Here is a 15,789-nt window from a genome sequence, read left to right as displayed (position 1 = left end):
CCGGAAGTGTAAATAACTTCACTTTGGGGATTCGCGCCTTCAAAGTCTGTCTTCCCTGTGGATGAGTTGACTTTACTGACAATGTTTTGAATGAAATCTCCAATGAACAGGACTCCAAAGAGGAATTATTTACACTTCCGGTTGCCATTGCCATAGTAGATTTTGTAAGTCTTAAAGTCCCTAATGTGCACGAGCACTAATCTCTAGAATCAAGCATGATGGTAAACTGAGTACTTGTGCTTTTTCCGCTCGTCTAAAAATCCCTCTGACAATTTTTCCTTCAACATTTTCTGTAAAACTGTAAGTATTTCAACAGACGAAAATAACTAACTTTTTTCTGATAATTCTCCATGTCTCCTGATGTATATAGTACTTGGTTTTCTATCACGCTTTGTGCTAGAGATTCCTGCTTGTGCACATTGGCTATTCTCTACTTTCCCATACCAATAATACTTTGCGGCTTTGGGGGAAAACGTACTTCTTTTGCTGATGGCTGATCAGACAATGTTGAAAATACCTTGCTTGATATCCAAATATAAAATGTAGTAAAAATCAGGAAAAAAGAAGCTTTGTAAGAAGTTTAAAGTAAATTTTAAAAACAATTGTCGTAAGCCAATACATTTTCTGCAACACCAAACCTCTTCTTCTGTACACACAAAATTAACTCGGAATAGTAAATAATAAAAAATAATAAATGGGATTTAGCCGTGGCATTTCTACAGAGTAGCTATTCATCCACTGTTATTCCAATAATAATAATCCAATTATTGGATTTTTGCAGAGGGAGGAAAGCTGGGGAACCCAGAAAACCCTCATAGCACAGGAGAGAACCAAAAAACAAAGCAGGTATATTATATATTCAATAGAAGAACGTTTCAATTCGGGACAGTTTTTTGATTGGTTACCCCCAAGGTGCAAAGCACTATGACAAAGTAGAGATACCAAAAAAAACTTTGAAATATCGAGATGAATGTAGAGATTGACTCGCTTTCTATATCCTTGCACTCCTGGACACTTTGTCATACACTTCAGGAAACGCCTTATGACAGTCCAACTCTTTCCTCAGCTTGTCGTAGAGGGTGTGGTCAAACATTTGACGAAACTCCTCTCTCGTCATGTATGAATCGGCATACAACATCTGGAACCTAGAAATCAATATTAGATTGTGACAGGTCATAACATTCCAGTTTCAAATTCTCAGGTACTGGTCAAAGTTAAAAAAAGGAAAAACTGGATTTGAAAGAACTTATTTCCTGTTGACCGACCCATCTCCAGTTTCCATGGTATCACAGTAATCTTTAGGGTATTTTGACATCTTTGACACAATGTGAATTCAATAGCATGATAAGTTCGACTTACCCATGAACTTCTCTCACAAAAGCTTCCACATTCCTCAAACACCTAGTGGCATTGAAGTCCTTGACCTTGGGTGATCCATAACCACCAATGTCCACATACATCTGGCCTTTAGCTCCTTGGGGGTGAACCATTCCAGGGATGCTTGGAAGATACATGGGGCACAGCCACAAGGGATAGAGCTACAAGATAGTAGACACTGTCGTCAGAGCACAGCTAATCATGAAATAATAATGACGATGATGATGATGATGGTGGTGATGGTGATGGGGACGATGATGATGGTGGTGATGATGATGATGATGATTTACAAGCATGGTCAAACAAAAAGCATGTTTGCTTACATTATCAGCCTAGAATGGGAGCTGGGATTGACCCTTTTAAGGGTTGGGACAATGGGATTTCATACACTGGGAATGGGAATCACTCCCCATCTAGCAGAGTCTTTCCTCTTTCTCTCCCATTTTTAGGCGGGGAGGAGGGAGACTCTGCCGATGTAGAGCGTTTCCTTTGATACACGGCCATCCACAATTGTGGATAAACGAAACCAGTTTTAAAACTGCTTTTTAAACTGTACATGTAGTGCGCATAAGCAAATATAACACACTGTGACGCCAAACGTTGTTTGACAAGGACGGCTGTCAAAATCATGACAGGGTGGACTCATAAATAGCAGAAACAACTCATTCTCATTTAACAAAAGAGAATCATTGTTTATGTTTTTTATATCCATGAAGAGTTCTTTCCTTAGATGGGGATGAGAAATGGGATTAGCCCCCTCCCCCCCCCCCCCCCCCCCCCCCCCCCCCCTCAGTACCCCCTTGTAGTTTATTAATCCCTTACTTCAAACTCCTTATGGAAACAGCTCAGTGCTTGCGCTAGTGTTTCTATGGGAACCAACATGTCCTGTACCACATGATGCTGCTCATACAGTCGGCGTAGTATCTCCCCTTGGGTCAGCTTGAGAAGGGATATCTTTGGCGGCATGGTCCATCCCAGTAGACATCTCCAAACAACATGGTTACCAAATGGTATTATGTCCTATGAATGAAAAGTTACATGTGAGAGGTAGGAGTGTTTTTTTTTTGCCTTTCTAGGTAATCACCATTATATATTATCAACCTCATAAAATTGTCACCACCAATCAATCAATCAAGAAAATAATTGGACAGTTACCTATATGGGATTAAATGAGAAGCTGTATAATTAAAAAGATAATTACGATACATTTATAATACAATGGATGTGAATTTCATGTAAACTATCTTTCTCAAGGATAGTAGGCAGGCAAAAGAGAGACCGAAGGCTTATATTATTGGGCTGCTTATGTATAGCTAAAGTAAAAATTAATGTATATTATGGTAATTACAATGAACAAAGAGGCACAAAGGCAAATATACTCAGACAGATTTTGATATAAATTAACAATAATCATATTAATTAAATTGCAAGAATGCAAAGATTGATTAGCTATTTATAGAGAGCATATAATAATAACAAAATTGGTAATTATGACCATCAAAAATTGTCATCATTATCTTTGTCATCATCATGATCATCAAAATCATAAGAATCACCATCACTATCATTGTCGTCATCCTCATCATCATCATCACCATAACATCAACATCACTACGTCATCACAATCATTACCACCACCATCATGATAATCATAATCATTACAAAACCATTTATTACTTTAATAAATTATGAATTGTGACAGCCCCCTCAGGGATAGCCATTATCTTAGATGAAAAAATAGAAAATAAGTACATGAGCTGTGACATGCTACCATTAACCAATCAGAAAGCAAGATTGATAACAGTTATTCTATAAAATCACCTGGAGCTCCCAGAACAAACTTCTCGTATGACGATGGTAGTAGTGCCGTAGAGGGATATACTCCACTTTTGTTTCTTTCGCCTTTAAATACTTTTCCACATGTTTGAAAAACCAAGGCTTCCAGAAATATCCGATGGCATTGATCTGCATGAATGAGAAAAAATGAAAATTGAATGGAAAAAAGAAAAAAGGGATAGAAAAATGGACTAATGTGTAGTTCCAGAAATCATCCATACCTACCCCACAGAGGAATTTGGAATTTCCGAAGAGTGGGGAGGGGGGTGGGGGTCAGAGAAAGAACAAAAATTACAGAGTTTGTATGGAAGAATATTGGAATTTCCAGGGGGTAGGGGGGTGTCTTAAAAAAATTTCATGAGGGGGTATGGATAATTTTTGGAACAACACAATCAATAAATGGAAGGATATGACAGAATGATGAGCTGCTTTGCAGATGGGATTGGATGAAATGGATGAACAAACAAATTTAAGATGGGATATACTAAACCATAACTTGATGATGAATGACAGATGAATGAGTTGTTTGGTGGATGTGATGAGATGGATGAAATGCAATGATATGGATTGAGTGAATGGATAGATAAAATGGATAGGATAGGATAGGATAGGATAGGATAGGATAGGATAGGACAGGATAGGATAGGATAGGATAGGATAGGATAGGATGATGTTGGATTGGTAGTGGTGTGGAAAAGGAATGGATGCTAATCATTAATCTAATTCCATTCATTCATCCTTTTTATCATCATGATAAAATGGCTAAAAGAATGGGGTAAGATGAGATAAGCAGTATGGGATTGAACCGATAAAATAGGTGGGAAAATATGGCATGAATTAGAAGCCTAAATCTCCGTACTCACCTTGTCTGACTCAGGAGTATCGGTGAACGTCCCAGTCATGACCACCGCCTCATTTTCAGAATAAACCAATCCCTCTACAAACTCATTCTCCTCAACTTTACGAGACTCTTGCTCGAACGCTCTCGTTGTCTCCTCCTTTCCATAAACAGGCTGATAATGTATGCGAACATACTTTTTTGCAGGAATTATTTTTATTTCTGCGGCGACAAGGAATCCAAGTGTTCCATGTGACCAGGGAATGGAATAAAAAAGATCTGAATTCTCCTCCTAAGAAAAAAATGCATACATTTGTTAATTACTAGGTCATCTGCCTGTTCTTATAACCAGAGTTCACAAATATACTGAATATTATTTATAGAACAGTTTTTGCATGACTATGAAAAGCTTAAGTGCCATGCGCATGTTCTCTAGAAATTAACTTGCCTTATTTTTTCTCGTAAAATTATTATATAACATATCATTGGTTTGATAGTGCTGTGACTTTGGCATGACCGTGTCCATGCTGTGTTTATGCCATGTTCTGGGTATATTTGATTGAATGGATTGCCATATGATGACCGTGTTCGTCCCATGAGCTTTTCACAGTCATACGAAAACTGTTCTATGAATAAAGGGGTCAGCTTGACTTCAAGAATTTTTTTCGCGAAATTTAAATAAAAAATTCAAATTTTTTCTTGCGCTGTTGTTGGTATTTTTGTTATACATGATGTTCCTGTTGTTCACATTGCTGTTGTTCCTGTTGTCAATGCTACTAATGTTACTGCTGATTCCGCTGCTGGTGCTGTTGCTGTTGCTGCTGCTGATGCGGCTACTAATATTGCTGCTGATGCCACTGCTGGTGCTGGTGCTGATGCCGCTGCTGGTGCTGTTGCTGTTGCTGCTGCTGATGCGGCTACTAATATTGCTGCTGATGCCGCTGCTGGTGCTGATGCCGCTGCTGGTGCTGCTGCAACTAATGTTGCTGCTGGTGCTGCTGCTGGTGCTGGTGCTGATGCCGCTGCTGGTGCTGATGCCGCTGCTGGTGCTGATGCCGCTGCTGGTGCTGATGCCGCTGCTGGTGCTGATGCCGCTGCTGGTGCTGATGCCGCTGCTGGTGCTGCTGCAACTAATGTTGCTGCTGATGCCACTGCTGGTGCTGGTGCTGATGCTGCTGCTGGTGCCGCTGATGATGCTGCTACTAATATTGTTGCTGATGCTGCTGCTGGTGCTGATGCTGCTGCTGATGCCGCTGCTGATGCCACTACTAAACCACTATCTGCAAATGCTGTTGCTAATACTGTTGCTGCTGCTGTTGCTATTGCTGCTGGTGCTGCTGCATTATGCTGGTGCTGTTGTTTCTACCACTATCTGGTATTGCTGTTGCCATTGCTATTGTATTATTCTGTTACTGTTGTTGCTGCCACTATCTGCTGCTGCCACTATCGTTGTTGTTAAATATCTAACCTTGGTTGCATGCACAAGACTTCCATCAGCAAGAACGACATCAAACCCAACACAGATATGTTGAAACAGACCATATTTATGCGATGACGACTCAATACCACATCCCATTATGAGACCTCCTGAAGAAAAACATTCACAGGCATTTCAGATATATTTCCTTTACTTACCAAACCTATTTTGAAAAGCATCCTCGGTTGGTACTAACAATGTACACGAGCACAAATCTCTAGCACAAAACATTATGGGAAACTGAGTACTTAAAGCTTTTGAGCTCCTCTAAAAATCCCTCTGACAATTTGTCCTTCAACATTTTCTATGAACAGTGAGTATTTCGACAGACAAAAATAAGAGTATTTTCTTTCTGATAATTCTATTGATTTCCTTGCTCTGATATGTGTAGTACTCGGTTTCCTATCATGCTGTGTGCTAGAGATTCATGCTTGTGCACATTGCCTATTAACTGAACAAAAAAGTGTGCAAGGAGTTGTGGTAGTAGAAGTCAATAGATCCTTTTCGAGATGCGCAAGTGCTGTCAAAAGACTTGAAAATATTTTCATGGCAAGAAAATCACAGAAAACACAGACGTTTATAGCTTTTGAATTATATTTTGAAATAAAGAGAAATAACGATGATGATGATGATGACGATGATGATGATAAGAACAACAATGATAAAACAGCTATAAATGACAAGCGAAGCTATTGCGAAGACCATTTAAGGCTTATGAACTCTGGTCATAATTCAACTCTGTGGTCAGTCAGTGCATCAAAAACACCACAACAGGTGTTGTCTGATCTACCAAGGGACTGTTCATTCAGGGTTCGTGCTGAGGTAACCACTTAAAATTCAAGGACTATTCGAGGAGCATACGAGGACCCAAAAATGAATTTATAAGGAGTATGTTCAGCTGACTATGCCAAGGTTTTACACGGTGGTTGCACATGGTCGACTTTTTTTGACTAGATTTATTTCAGAACCATGCAAGTAATGATCGAAGCAAAAATTCAAGGAGTTTTCAAGGAGTTTCACTAAAATCGTAAAATTCAAGAGCTTTTCAAGTGCCCTTGAAAACGTGAATTAAATTCAAGGAGTTTTCAAGGAGTTTAAGGAGTAGCATGAACCTTGTTCATTAATTATGCCTCAGGGTGGGCTGGAGGAAAAATGGAAAAAAACCTTGGAAAAATTCACAACCCCCCAAATTCTATCTAAAAAAAATTTTTGACCCCCCCTCCCCTCTCCTTGTGACCTTTTAGACATACCTTAATTATTTGTTTCAACCCCCCACCACTTTAAGTCAGCAAATACTATTTAAGCCCCCCCCCCCCTCCCTTCTATGTGTGATTTTTTTCCAAAGCCCCCCCCCCCCCCTACCCCTCCAAGGCATAATTAATGAACAGTCCTGTTAAGCTAGAACCAGACAAAAAAATTTGTTCCCATATATAATCTTTACACCCACCTACAGTAAGATCATCTAATTCTGGTAAAACAGGAATCGTCCATCCAAGAGGAAGCAAAGTGGAACTCAACTGGCCCATCGTCACCAAAGGCTCCACCCTTACGACCCTACTTTTGGTATCAACTTCAAGAACATCCATTAAATTGATATCTATCCTCTCGTGTGTGGCTTTGTACTTCCCGACTCGTAAGCTTACTGTCATCCAACCTGGTCTAGCAGTGCACATAGGCCTCTGCTGGCCTTCTTCCTTCCATCTTTTGACCTGTTCTTGGACTTTTTTGACCCGCTGTTGGTGTCGTTGAGGGCTGCTATAGAGTTTGAAGGCCAACCAGTTTCTCAGGTGCATAACTACCTCGTAAACCACAGAAAGAGGGAGCAAAAATAAACAAACGAATATCCAACGTTGTTGTATAATGATGTATTCTGCTCCTTTGATCCATACGTAGGCTATAGGAAAGGCGATCGCGGAGATTAGCGCTAAAATCGAGAAATATTGAACGGCCATTCTATTACGAAACTGATCTTGCCTGGAAACGTGCGCGTTAATACCAGGCGATTAATATTACCGCAGGAAGCCCATACAAGCTTTGAGAACTGAATGTAAAAGTACCGATAGGGGAAGGGAAATGTTTTTTAAAAAATCACTAAAATGGCTAAAAATCACTACTAAAGAACAAGGACGACGAAAACAACACTTCATGTGAGTAAATATTAGATTTTGTTAAATTTTTTTTGGTTAAAATTGCATTCAGTTCTCAAAGCTTGTATGGGCTTCCTTAGTCTCCCCCAAAGCCGCTTTCAGTGTCGTCACGCAACGCTTTACTCAGGGGAGAAAGCGTTGCGTGACGACACTGAAAGCGGCTGTGGGGGAGACTAGGGCTTCCTGTGATATTACATTCCTGCATAGCCTAAGCTTGGTAACTGGTGGGGGGGGAAAATCCTTAAAACGGGCTAAATTCAAAAAAATAACCACACAGAGCGAAAGAAGTGCTATTTCTCAATGATCGGGTAAATTTTCGAGGCTTTATTTCACGTTCCAATGATTTTATTGAAATTTTTGATGAATCCCCATACATTTCCTTATAACATGACATCACAGAAACCAAGCTTGGGTTACCTGTGGATTCACTGGTCAATAAACACGAAGCGCTCAAGCGAGGCGCCAAGGTACTTTCAAAGGATTATTCAAAATTTGAACCCTGCAACCTCGACTGAATGCTTTGTGTTTGACCAGTGAACCGATGTATGGAAAATGGTGAATAACAACAGGAAACCCGCAACTTAGTGGTTCAATATAGACGTATATTTGAACCAGCTTATTGAACCACGAAGTTGCGGGTTCCTTTGTTGTTCAACTGAGTGATTTACATACAAAATACCGATTTTTGAACTTGACATATTTGTAGAAATGGCGTAAACAGCTCTCCCATTTCTTCCTGGGCATCACCGCATTGGCTCTCAACTCCGTGACCGCAACGGAAAAGCGCCGCAAAAATGTTTATTGTACTTTATAAAGAAGAAATAACTAGGTAAAACTTAGTGTGACTTCTTTGTTTTCGGTCTTTCTTTGATAAACGGTAACAATGATTGTCGCAAGACCAAAGAAATGCGGCTTATTCACCTAATTGGACACTCTAGTCCCAACGGGATTAATGAACGCTTTGCTTTTAACTAACCAACTCTTCTGTCTTTTGATTGTTCGTTTCCTTGCCCACCTTGTCGTCATTGGTTTCTTTTGTCTTATTCTCAGTATATTAACACTCCTTTCTACCTACCTCTTTCTCTTTTACTCCGACGAAGGACTAGCGTCCAAAACATCAGTAAGTTTTTTCATATCTTTTCACAGTGTAAAATTTAACCTTTTGTCATTACTGTTTCGTTAGAAACACCGACGCAGCTCACACTAGTTTCTTATCTCTTCTTTGTAAAACAATAAGTTGAGTGGCCACAGTATCACAGCAACTACCAATGTAAAACGAAAGAAAAGGATATAATTACTTTAGTGTCTACTAATATATCAGAGTGCCTACCATAAATTATATTCGTAAGAAATTGCACATATTTGCACAAATTATTAAGTTCAGTAGACCTCAGTAGACCGCAGACCTACAAAATCTTGCATTGTCAATGAATTCCTTTGTTATATCCTCCAACATGGCCGCCGTGTCTTTTGTTATTTAATTCTCTTGCGAATGATTGAAAACCAGCAATATGCTAGACCGATTTTACTTAGTAATTGCCCGCTAAAACCATAGGAGTGCCACCGCATAGAGGGCATACTCGTATATTCGTGAAAATTTTAACTAATAATAAAATTGTACAGATTAGCTTAGTGCAAAATTTTGTAGGTCTACGGTCTGCTGAGGTCTACTGAATTAATAATTTGTGCAAATATGTCGTGCAATTTCTTACAAATAATTTATGGTAGGCACTCTGATATATTCAATTGACACTAAAGTAATTAGTATCCTTTTCTTTCGTTTTGGCATTGATAGTTAGTCATTTAATTAGAGAACTTCGTTGCAAGGGCTTAACTAAAATTAATGGGGATTAGTTAGGGTGTTGGATAGCCAGTCATTGATTATAGCCTTTGAGTGGAGATTAGTTAGGGTGTTGGACTTAGAAAATTAAAATCATAAAACTAATAACTAAACCTCTCCTCCCTCTCCCTCTCCCTCTCCCTCTCCCTCTCCCCTTCCCCTACAGGCCTGAAACTCAGGTTAACCAACAAACAGCTGTACTCGCTCAATGAGTCGAGAGGAACAATGCAGGTATGAAAAAATAAACTCAATCAATCAAAAATTGAAAAAATCTACTAAACGACTTTGCTTCCTAACCGCCATTCTTCGAGTAAACATCTTTTAAAATAAGCCACATTGTTTCGTCTATTGTACATTGTCTGGGTTTCCTTTATCACGACCGACCGGATATGACGTCATACCACATTTTCCCAATATTCGACTTTACCGGACGATCAAAAAATTGTTGCAAGTGAATAATTTCGAATGAAGTGAGTTTTAGCGAGCAGCTGCGTTTATAAAAAGAAACAAGACAACGATTCATGGGAATCTATTTTAAAACCTAGCTCGTTTATAATTACATAGGAAAATTCCACAGTGTGAAAACGGTAGGAAATCCTGCTGTGACGTCACTAAATCTTGTTTTTTATAATAAACACGGACAGAAATTTTAGAGAATTTCATAAATTCCTTAATTAAGTCCTTGCTTAACGATTTAAGTTCAAAATCCGGCTGAAATATTAGTTAAAAGTAGCATTGTGTAACGCACTCCTACGACCTAAGCTTATCTTATCCGCCAAGTAATAGATGGCAGGTTAATAGTTCTCTGTTGTGATCATAGCTTGAATATAGAGTGTATGGATCAATGCAAATACCATCTACCAATGCTAATTTATTGAGCGAGTACTACATGGCCTAGATCAGGGAACGTCCACTAACATGAGCTCTCTGGTCAAGGTTTTCTTGCTTTATTTGGTCCAGGGTAAGTCGAGATTGATACTTTATAGCGCAAATATTATTTATGCAAAATATCGCAAAAAATATTCAAATGAATTATGACAGTGTTAGAAAGTATTTCACGAGATCTCCAGGATTTCCCCCTGCTAAACACGAAACACCCGATTTTATATTTACTCGTTTAGAACGGCTTGGATATACACAGGAAAACTGTTTTGGTTTAACCGGTGAATAATTGAATCCCCAGCAAATATTTTTGACCCAAATCTTCACACTTTTGATGTGTGTTTTCGATCAGCTGCTATTCGTTGACAATATTTCAGATACGCAAAAAGCACTTGTCGTTTTAAATAGCACTCAAAAACTAAATAGAAATAATCTATTCAAGCCAATTTCTTAATTCAAATACTAGAATATTCATTTTGAATTGTCATGTCAATCGGAAAATGGATTCCCAATAGTAGTAAGCATTCAGTACGATACCAGATTTCGAATATATTTAAGCCTTCTTTTCATTGATTTTATCACCATATAATTTAAAGGCAACTGATAAAAAATATTAGTTAATTTTGGTTATTTTATTGGTTACGTTAGCGGGATGAATGATCATTCTTTGTTTGATATTAAAAATAGATTGTAACTCGAGAAAAATATAGCAGTTTATCTGATATGCAAAAGCTGTTTTCAATGGTTTTTTTGTCTTTTTTTTTTTTTTGCATTGGTCTAAATTTTTTGCATGTGTTAAGTTGAATTTTGCTGGAACATTCTTCAAAAATAACTACAGGTTAGACCCCTAGTGCTTCTGTCAAAATAATAACTTGAAAAGGAAATTACAAAAAGCCTTTAATATATATTTATTTCTTAATCAAATTTCCAACTTCAAAATTCGAGTCCTAGTGAATTCATATGTATGTATAAAAAATGGATGGAATGTAATAGGATTTTTCCCATTTTTCCCATACTCTCGTTCTTGTTTGTTGTGAAAACGACCCCGACAAAATTACCAGTTATTCCCCGAAAATATCTGAAGACAACTGTGTGGGCTATAGCTTTTTTCAGCTACAAAAAAAGTCTAAACAGGTACTTCTCTATTTAGCCAATGAAAAAATAAACACAAGAAAGCGTTTAAAATTAAATACGACAAGTAAAACTGCTTGAGAAACTATTTTCTATTTGCATATCCATGAATTTTTAATTCAAAGCAAAGTTTTTTCAATGCTAGACTTCAAGCTCAGCGCAATTATTATAGAGCCTTGTTCAGCCATGAATTTAAAGTTCAAGTTTATTTTGTTCTCTTATTTTTCGATAGCTTTGATTCCCAGGGCTTTGGTATATGGCGTGACCAATGCTGTCACGCTATCATGTCACTCGTCACATATGTCTGTTCAAGTCGATTTGAAATATTTCCAATGGCTCGATCCACAATCGTTGCATTTAAGACACCAATCTTGTAGTTCCAATCGTTATAACAAGACTAGTGCATCATTCGTCGTTCCCCTTGATGGATGTGGCACACGACGAAGGACTCACAAAGACTTATTTATTTACACGAATGCTGTTAGTAACTCCAATCGGAATTCATCGTTCATCAGTCGTGTGCCGTATATACGCATGCCATTTCATTGCATATATCATAGAAGATATTCATTCATGTTGACGACTGGTACTGCCTCGAAAAGAAATATCGCAAAGAAAATCAAGAACCCAGAGAAAAAAGAGATTTTATTTCAAGAAAAAAAATGGACGTAAGTCATATAAACTTCTTTACCTTGAGCGTAATGTTTTCCCATCTCAGATCACGTGTCATTCTCTTGAGAATAAAATTCTTTGTTTGAGTTGTATCCATATTCATGTATCTTCTCATGTGCAACCGTTTAACAAAAGAATGATGATACTCAAGGGAATGACACATGGCTTGAAATGAAAAACAACTGACTTCGCAACGTGCTGGTAATAGACTAGACCCTTTGCATTGAGTCCCGAGAGGAATTGTTCTGGGGGACAAAACAATGGATTTCTCTTGTACTACTCTTCCCAGTAGACCGAGGTAGTTGTGATTTTTTAATGGCCTTCGTAGCGTCTGTTATGTTATCCGCAAGTACATTTCAAATCGACCACGTGATGCCGATGTTGTACCACGGAGACAAGTTTTTTACACCACGTGATCAAAATTCAGTCAAGTCTACTGGGAAGAGTAGTATAAGAAAAGACGGACTATTGTTTTTTCCCCAGAACAATTCCTCTCGGGACTCAGTTCAAGGTGTCTATAGCACTTTTCTGAGATAGCGAATATGGTGTATTGTGGTCTATATTTGCTAAAAAGCCATATAAGGCATGTTATAAAATATATATATTCGTACCGAAGCTATACCATAATGCACCATGTTCGCTATCTCAGAAACCGTGCCGTTGCCGTGCGTGATATTACATGCAATTGTTCAGTATCATCTGTTGAACTTGTGTTCTCTAACCTTTATACATTTTCCAAACTTATTCTTCGTCTTCCTTCCTAGAAGATGGAATTTCAGCCGATTCAAACGCAGATTCACTACATCGCATCTCCGTGAGCATTCTCTGGATTACATCAATGGGAACGTTTACACTTTCTGTTTCAACGTTATCATAGAAGAAAACCTAACTACAGGAAAAAACTGGGTCAAGAGGCATTGCAGTGCATTCTGGGGCTGATTTAAGGGACATATTTCTAAGATGGAGGCTATATTTCGGCCCCCAATTAAACAGTCCCACAATGCACTGCAAGGCCAACTCGATCTAGTTTTTTCCTAAACTTTGAATAGCTGCTATCAGTATTTTTTCAATTGTTATTGTTTTGTTGTTTAAAAAAACACATATGGTACTTCTTCAAAATCCTTAACATCATTCCGCGTTTTCAATAACATTTATGCCAAAAGGAGCCAAAGTAGATATTTAATTTTGTCAGTCCTCGGAATTTTTTTCATCCAATTATTTCCAAATTTGACAGCATGTAGTCCTATTACCTATACTAATTCGCGTTCCTAAACTCCGATTCTGTCATCGTTGCTCGTCTTGTACGTTCCGATCTAGCTCGTACCGCTCTGAACGAGTTACATGATTGGATTAAAAAACAATAGATTGGTCTTCCAAACAATAGCACTAAACCTAACCTTACAAAAGCGGTACTGTACTTAGGGAGCAATGAAAATCCAGCTTTCGAGCAGTATACTGGATTACTCCTTGTTCCAAGTGTCGTCAATGAACATCAAACCCCCACCCCTGGGGAGGATTTTTTGTCCTCTTAGAGATTTTCTGAATTTAGTTATTTAAATATAAAAATCTTATCTACAAATTCAAGATTCTAAAAAGATTATTGTCTGTAAATTAAATTAGCTAGTTATTTATTAACTATAGGGATAGTCGGGTTTTATAATTATTAGAGATTAAATATTATGTACTAAGACTTATACCCCATTCACACCAAGGCTTAAACATGTTTTAAAGTGGTTTAACTAAACAGGTTTGGAAAACTATCTACGAACACTGCACAATATTTAGTGAAGTAATGCATGTAAGCTATCCTTTATCTTGCTCTGACAATATTTTAGAAAGTTTTATTATATTGTAGGTTTCTAGTTTCTCAATTGTTTTCCTAATGAAAACACAGTTTAACTAAACACGTTTAGGTGTGAATAGGGTATAAATGTTTGGGAATTAAAAGAACTTTGCTACTCTTTTTTGAATGGGAAATTAAATCATCTCATTTTTCTAAAGTTATTGGGAATTTCTTAAATTTTTGGAAATAGTTAACTTGTGCTTCTAACGATTTCATCCAGGATTAGAGGTAAGGTAGAGGAAATCCCAAAGCTCTTGTCTAGATTCTATCACTTTTAAACTTTGGCGGTTTCCTCCTTCAACAGTGTAATCAGTTAGTTCAAAAAAAGCGTCGAAATGATTCTCTCGCCATCCCCTCAGCTGGGAATCACACCCAGTCCTCAAAACTACCACAAACTAAAGCCGTTTGCGTGTGGTAATATTAGTGTACCAGAGCTGGAAATTCAACCTAGTTCGATAAGAAAAAAACCGTAAAAATGTCAAGCCCTCGTTCACAGCAAGTTCAATAAAAAAGTGAACATCAGTAAAATCTGATGGTTTTCCTATATCGTTCTTATATGATGTCCAATGCTGCCATCAAGCATGTGATAAGTTTACTTTTATCTAAAGTGGGCTCCCTGTGGATTAACTCAATAAGATTGACTCGGAGATTGACTGAAAAACAGATGTCGAGTACAAGAAATTTTGCTCTCAAAAGTTATCTAAAATATCAAAAAATAAAACAAGAAAGCTTTTGGTACACGAAGAACCCCATTTTTCTGCGACTTTAAGAAACTCGATAGCAATTTCTTTTTTTTTTTTTTTTTTTTTTTTTGTAAAGAACAAGTCAACAAAACGTAAAAGATAAACATAAACGAGTCTTCAAGATTCTCAACTTAAGTCGCAAGAAACCAAACAGGCTTTAGTAAGTATATAGTGATGAATGCATTAGTACACCACTGAGTTGATTGGGATGGCAAAGGGAAAAGATTATGAAGTATTTTGTGGATATATTTGATCGATCGAACTTTCTAAAAATTGCAACATCCCACCGTTCTATATGATCTGATTGATGACATAAGGAATCTGGGACAAATCTCTTGGGCCAGAAATAAAATACTAGGGCAGTTAAAATGAAACTGAAAAATAAGAAAATAAAAACGCACTTGCAATAGGCGCTTTGCAGCTCAGCAATCACGTGCTGATTAATTGACTGAGAGCAAATGAATGAACATCTTGATTCCCATGGGTGAAATATACTGGTGAGCAAACAAACTTTCTACAACCTGTTTCGAGAGATCGTAATAAAACTGCATTTCGTGACACACTGGTTACACATCGTTTCATTCAGTTCTTTAAAAGCAGCTAAAAAGAATCAACGATTTAAAATAAAATAAAAAAATTTGCCCACTAGGTACAGACACGTGACCGCTAACTGCAAAGGGCCTATTAGGATAAACGGTTATTCGTAATAATTGCCATAGATGTTATACCAGTAAATCAATATTTTGAGTCTAAAACATATACATTTTAAACATTTATATCAAAGTTTTTGATGAATGTGTAATTGGAATTCAATAGCCAATTAGCATCGAGTTTACTGGTTACAATGGCAATTACTTCCCCGCTACGCCACGTGGAGGCTACCGTTCTTCGTAGCGGACACAGACACCGACACAAAGACAGACAGACATAAATACTTGAGACAGCCATAAAATAAGCAAAAGCTTGCTTTATTTCAACTTTATTTTTGCCAACAAACAACCTG

General features: G+C 37.8%; 2 protein-coding genes across 3 annotated transcripts; one reads left to right on the top strand and one right to left on the bottom strand.

The window, feature by feature from the left end:
• Positions 1–582: 582 nt before the first annotated feature.
• Positions 583–7,539, bottom strand: LOC116302753 (delta(24)-sterol reductase). The gene is made up of 7 exons (XM_089024378.1): positions 6,976–7,539; positions 5,520–5,638; positions 4,077–4,343; positions 3,199–3,342; positions 2,200–2,397; positions 1,360–1,538; positions 583–1,145 (listed from the first exon to the last, which is right to left on the bottom strand). The coding sequence occupies exons 1-7, from the start codon at positions 7,478–7,480 to the stop codon at positions 992–994; spliced, it is 1,566 nt and encodes a 521-aa protein (XP_088880504.1). The 5' UTR covers positions 7,481–7,539; the 3' UTR covers positions 583–991.
• A 1,233-nt stretch (positions 7,540–8,772) lies between these two features.
• On the top strand, positions 8,773–14,587 carry LOC116302751 (uncharacterized). Of its 2 annotated transcripts, none has more exons than XM_031712116.2 (4): positions 8,773–8,795; positions 10,336–10,476; positions 11,761–12,196; positions 12,965–14,587. In XM_031712116.2, the coding sequence occupies exons 2-4, from the start codon at positions 10,434–10,436 to the stop codon at positions 13,137–13,139; spliced, it is 654 nt and encodes a 217-aa protein (XP_031567976.2). In that variant the 5' UTR covers positions 8,773–8,795; positions 10,336–10,433; the 3' UTR covers positions 13,140–14,587. The 2 variants fall into 2 exon arrangements, with proteins under 2 accessions (XP_031567976.2, XP_031567975.2); XM_031712115.2 differs by lacking the exon at positions 8,773–8,795 and adding an exon at positions 10,037–10,102.
• The last annotated feature ends 1,202 nt before the right edge of the window (positions 14,588–15,789 follow it).

The sequence above is a fragment of the Actinia tenebrosa genome, unplaced genomic scaffold (genome assembly GCF_029948245.1).
Source record: "Actinia tenebrosa isolate PJP-AT-01 unplaced genomic scaffold, QUT_ActTen_1.0 PGA_scaffold0__85_contigs__length_37466705, whole genome shotgun sequence".
In the NCBI taxonomy this organism is placed as follows: Eukaryota; Metazoa; Cnidaria; class Anthozoa; order Actiniaria; family Actiniidae; genus Actinia; species Actinia tenebrosa.
The sequence above is the reverse complement of the archived record's forward strand: the minus strand, read 5'-3'. Positions and strand labels throughout refer to the sequence as shown.

Coding starts and splice junctions, on each gene's coding strand:
- LOC116302753 (XM_089024378.1), bottom strand. CDS start 7,480: ATGGCCGTTCAATATTTCTCGATTTTAGCGCTAATCTCCGCGATCGCC. Junction 4,344..5,519: donor GTCTTGTGCATGCAACCAAG/GTTAGATATTTA, acceptor TTTTTTTCTTAG/GAGGAGAATTCAGATCTTTT. Junction 1,146..1,359: donor TTTGTGAGAGAAGTTCATGG/GTAAGTCGAACT, acceptor ATTGATTTCTAG/GTTCCAGATGTTGTATGCCG.
- LOC116302751 (XM_031712116.2), top strand. CDS start 10,434: ATGAGCTCTCTGGTCAAGGTTTTCTTGCTTTATTTGGTCCAGG. Junction 10,477..11,760: donor CTTGCTTTATTTGGTCCAGG/GTAAGTCGAGAT, acceptor ATTTTTCGATAG/CTTTGATTCCCAGGGCTTTG. Junction 12,197..12,964: donor TTTCAAGAAAAAAAATGGAC/GTAAGTCATATA, acceptor CTTCCTTCCTAG/AAGATGGAATTTCAGCCGAT.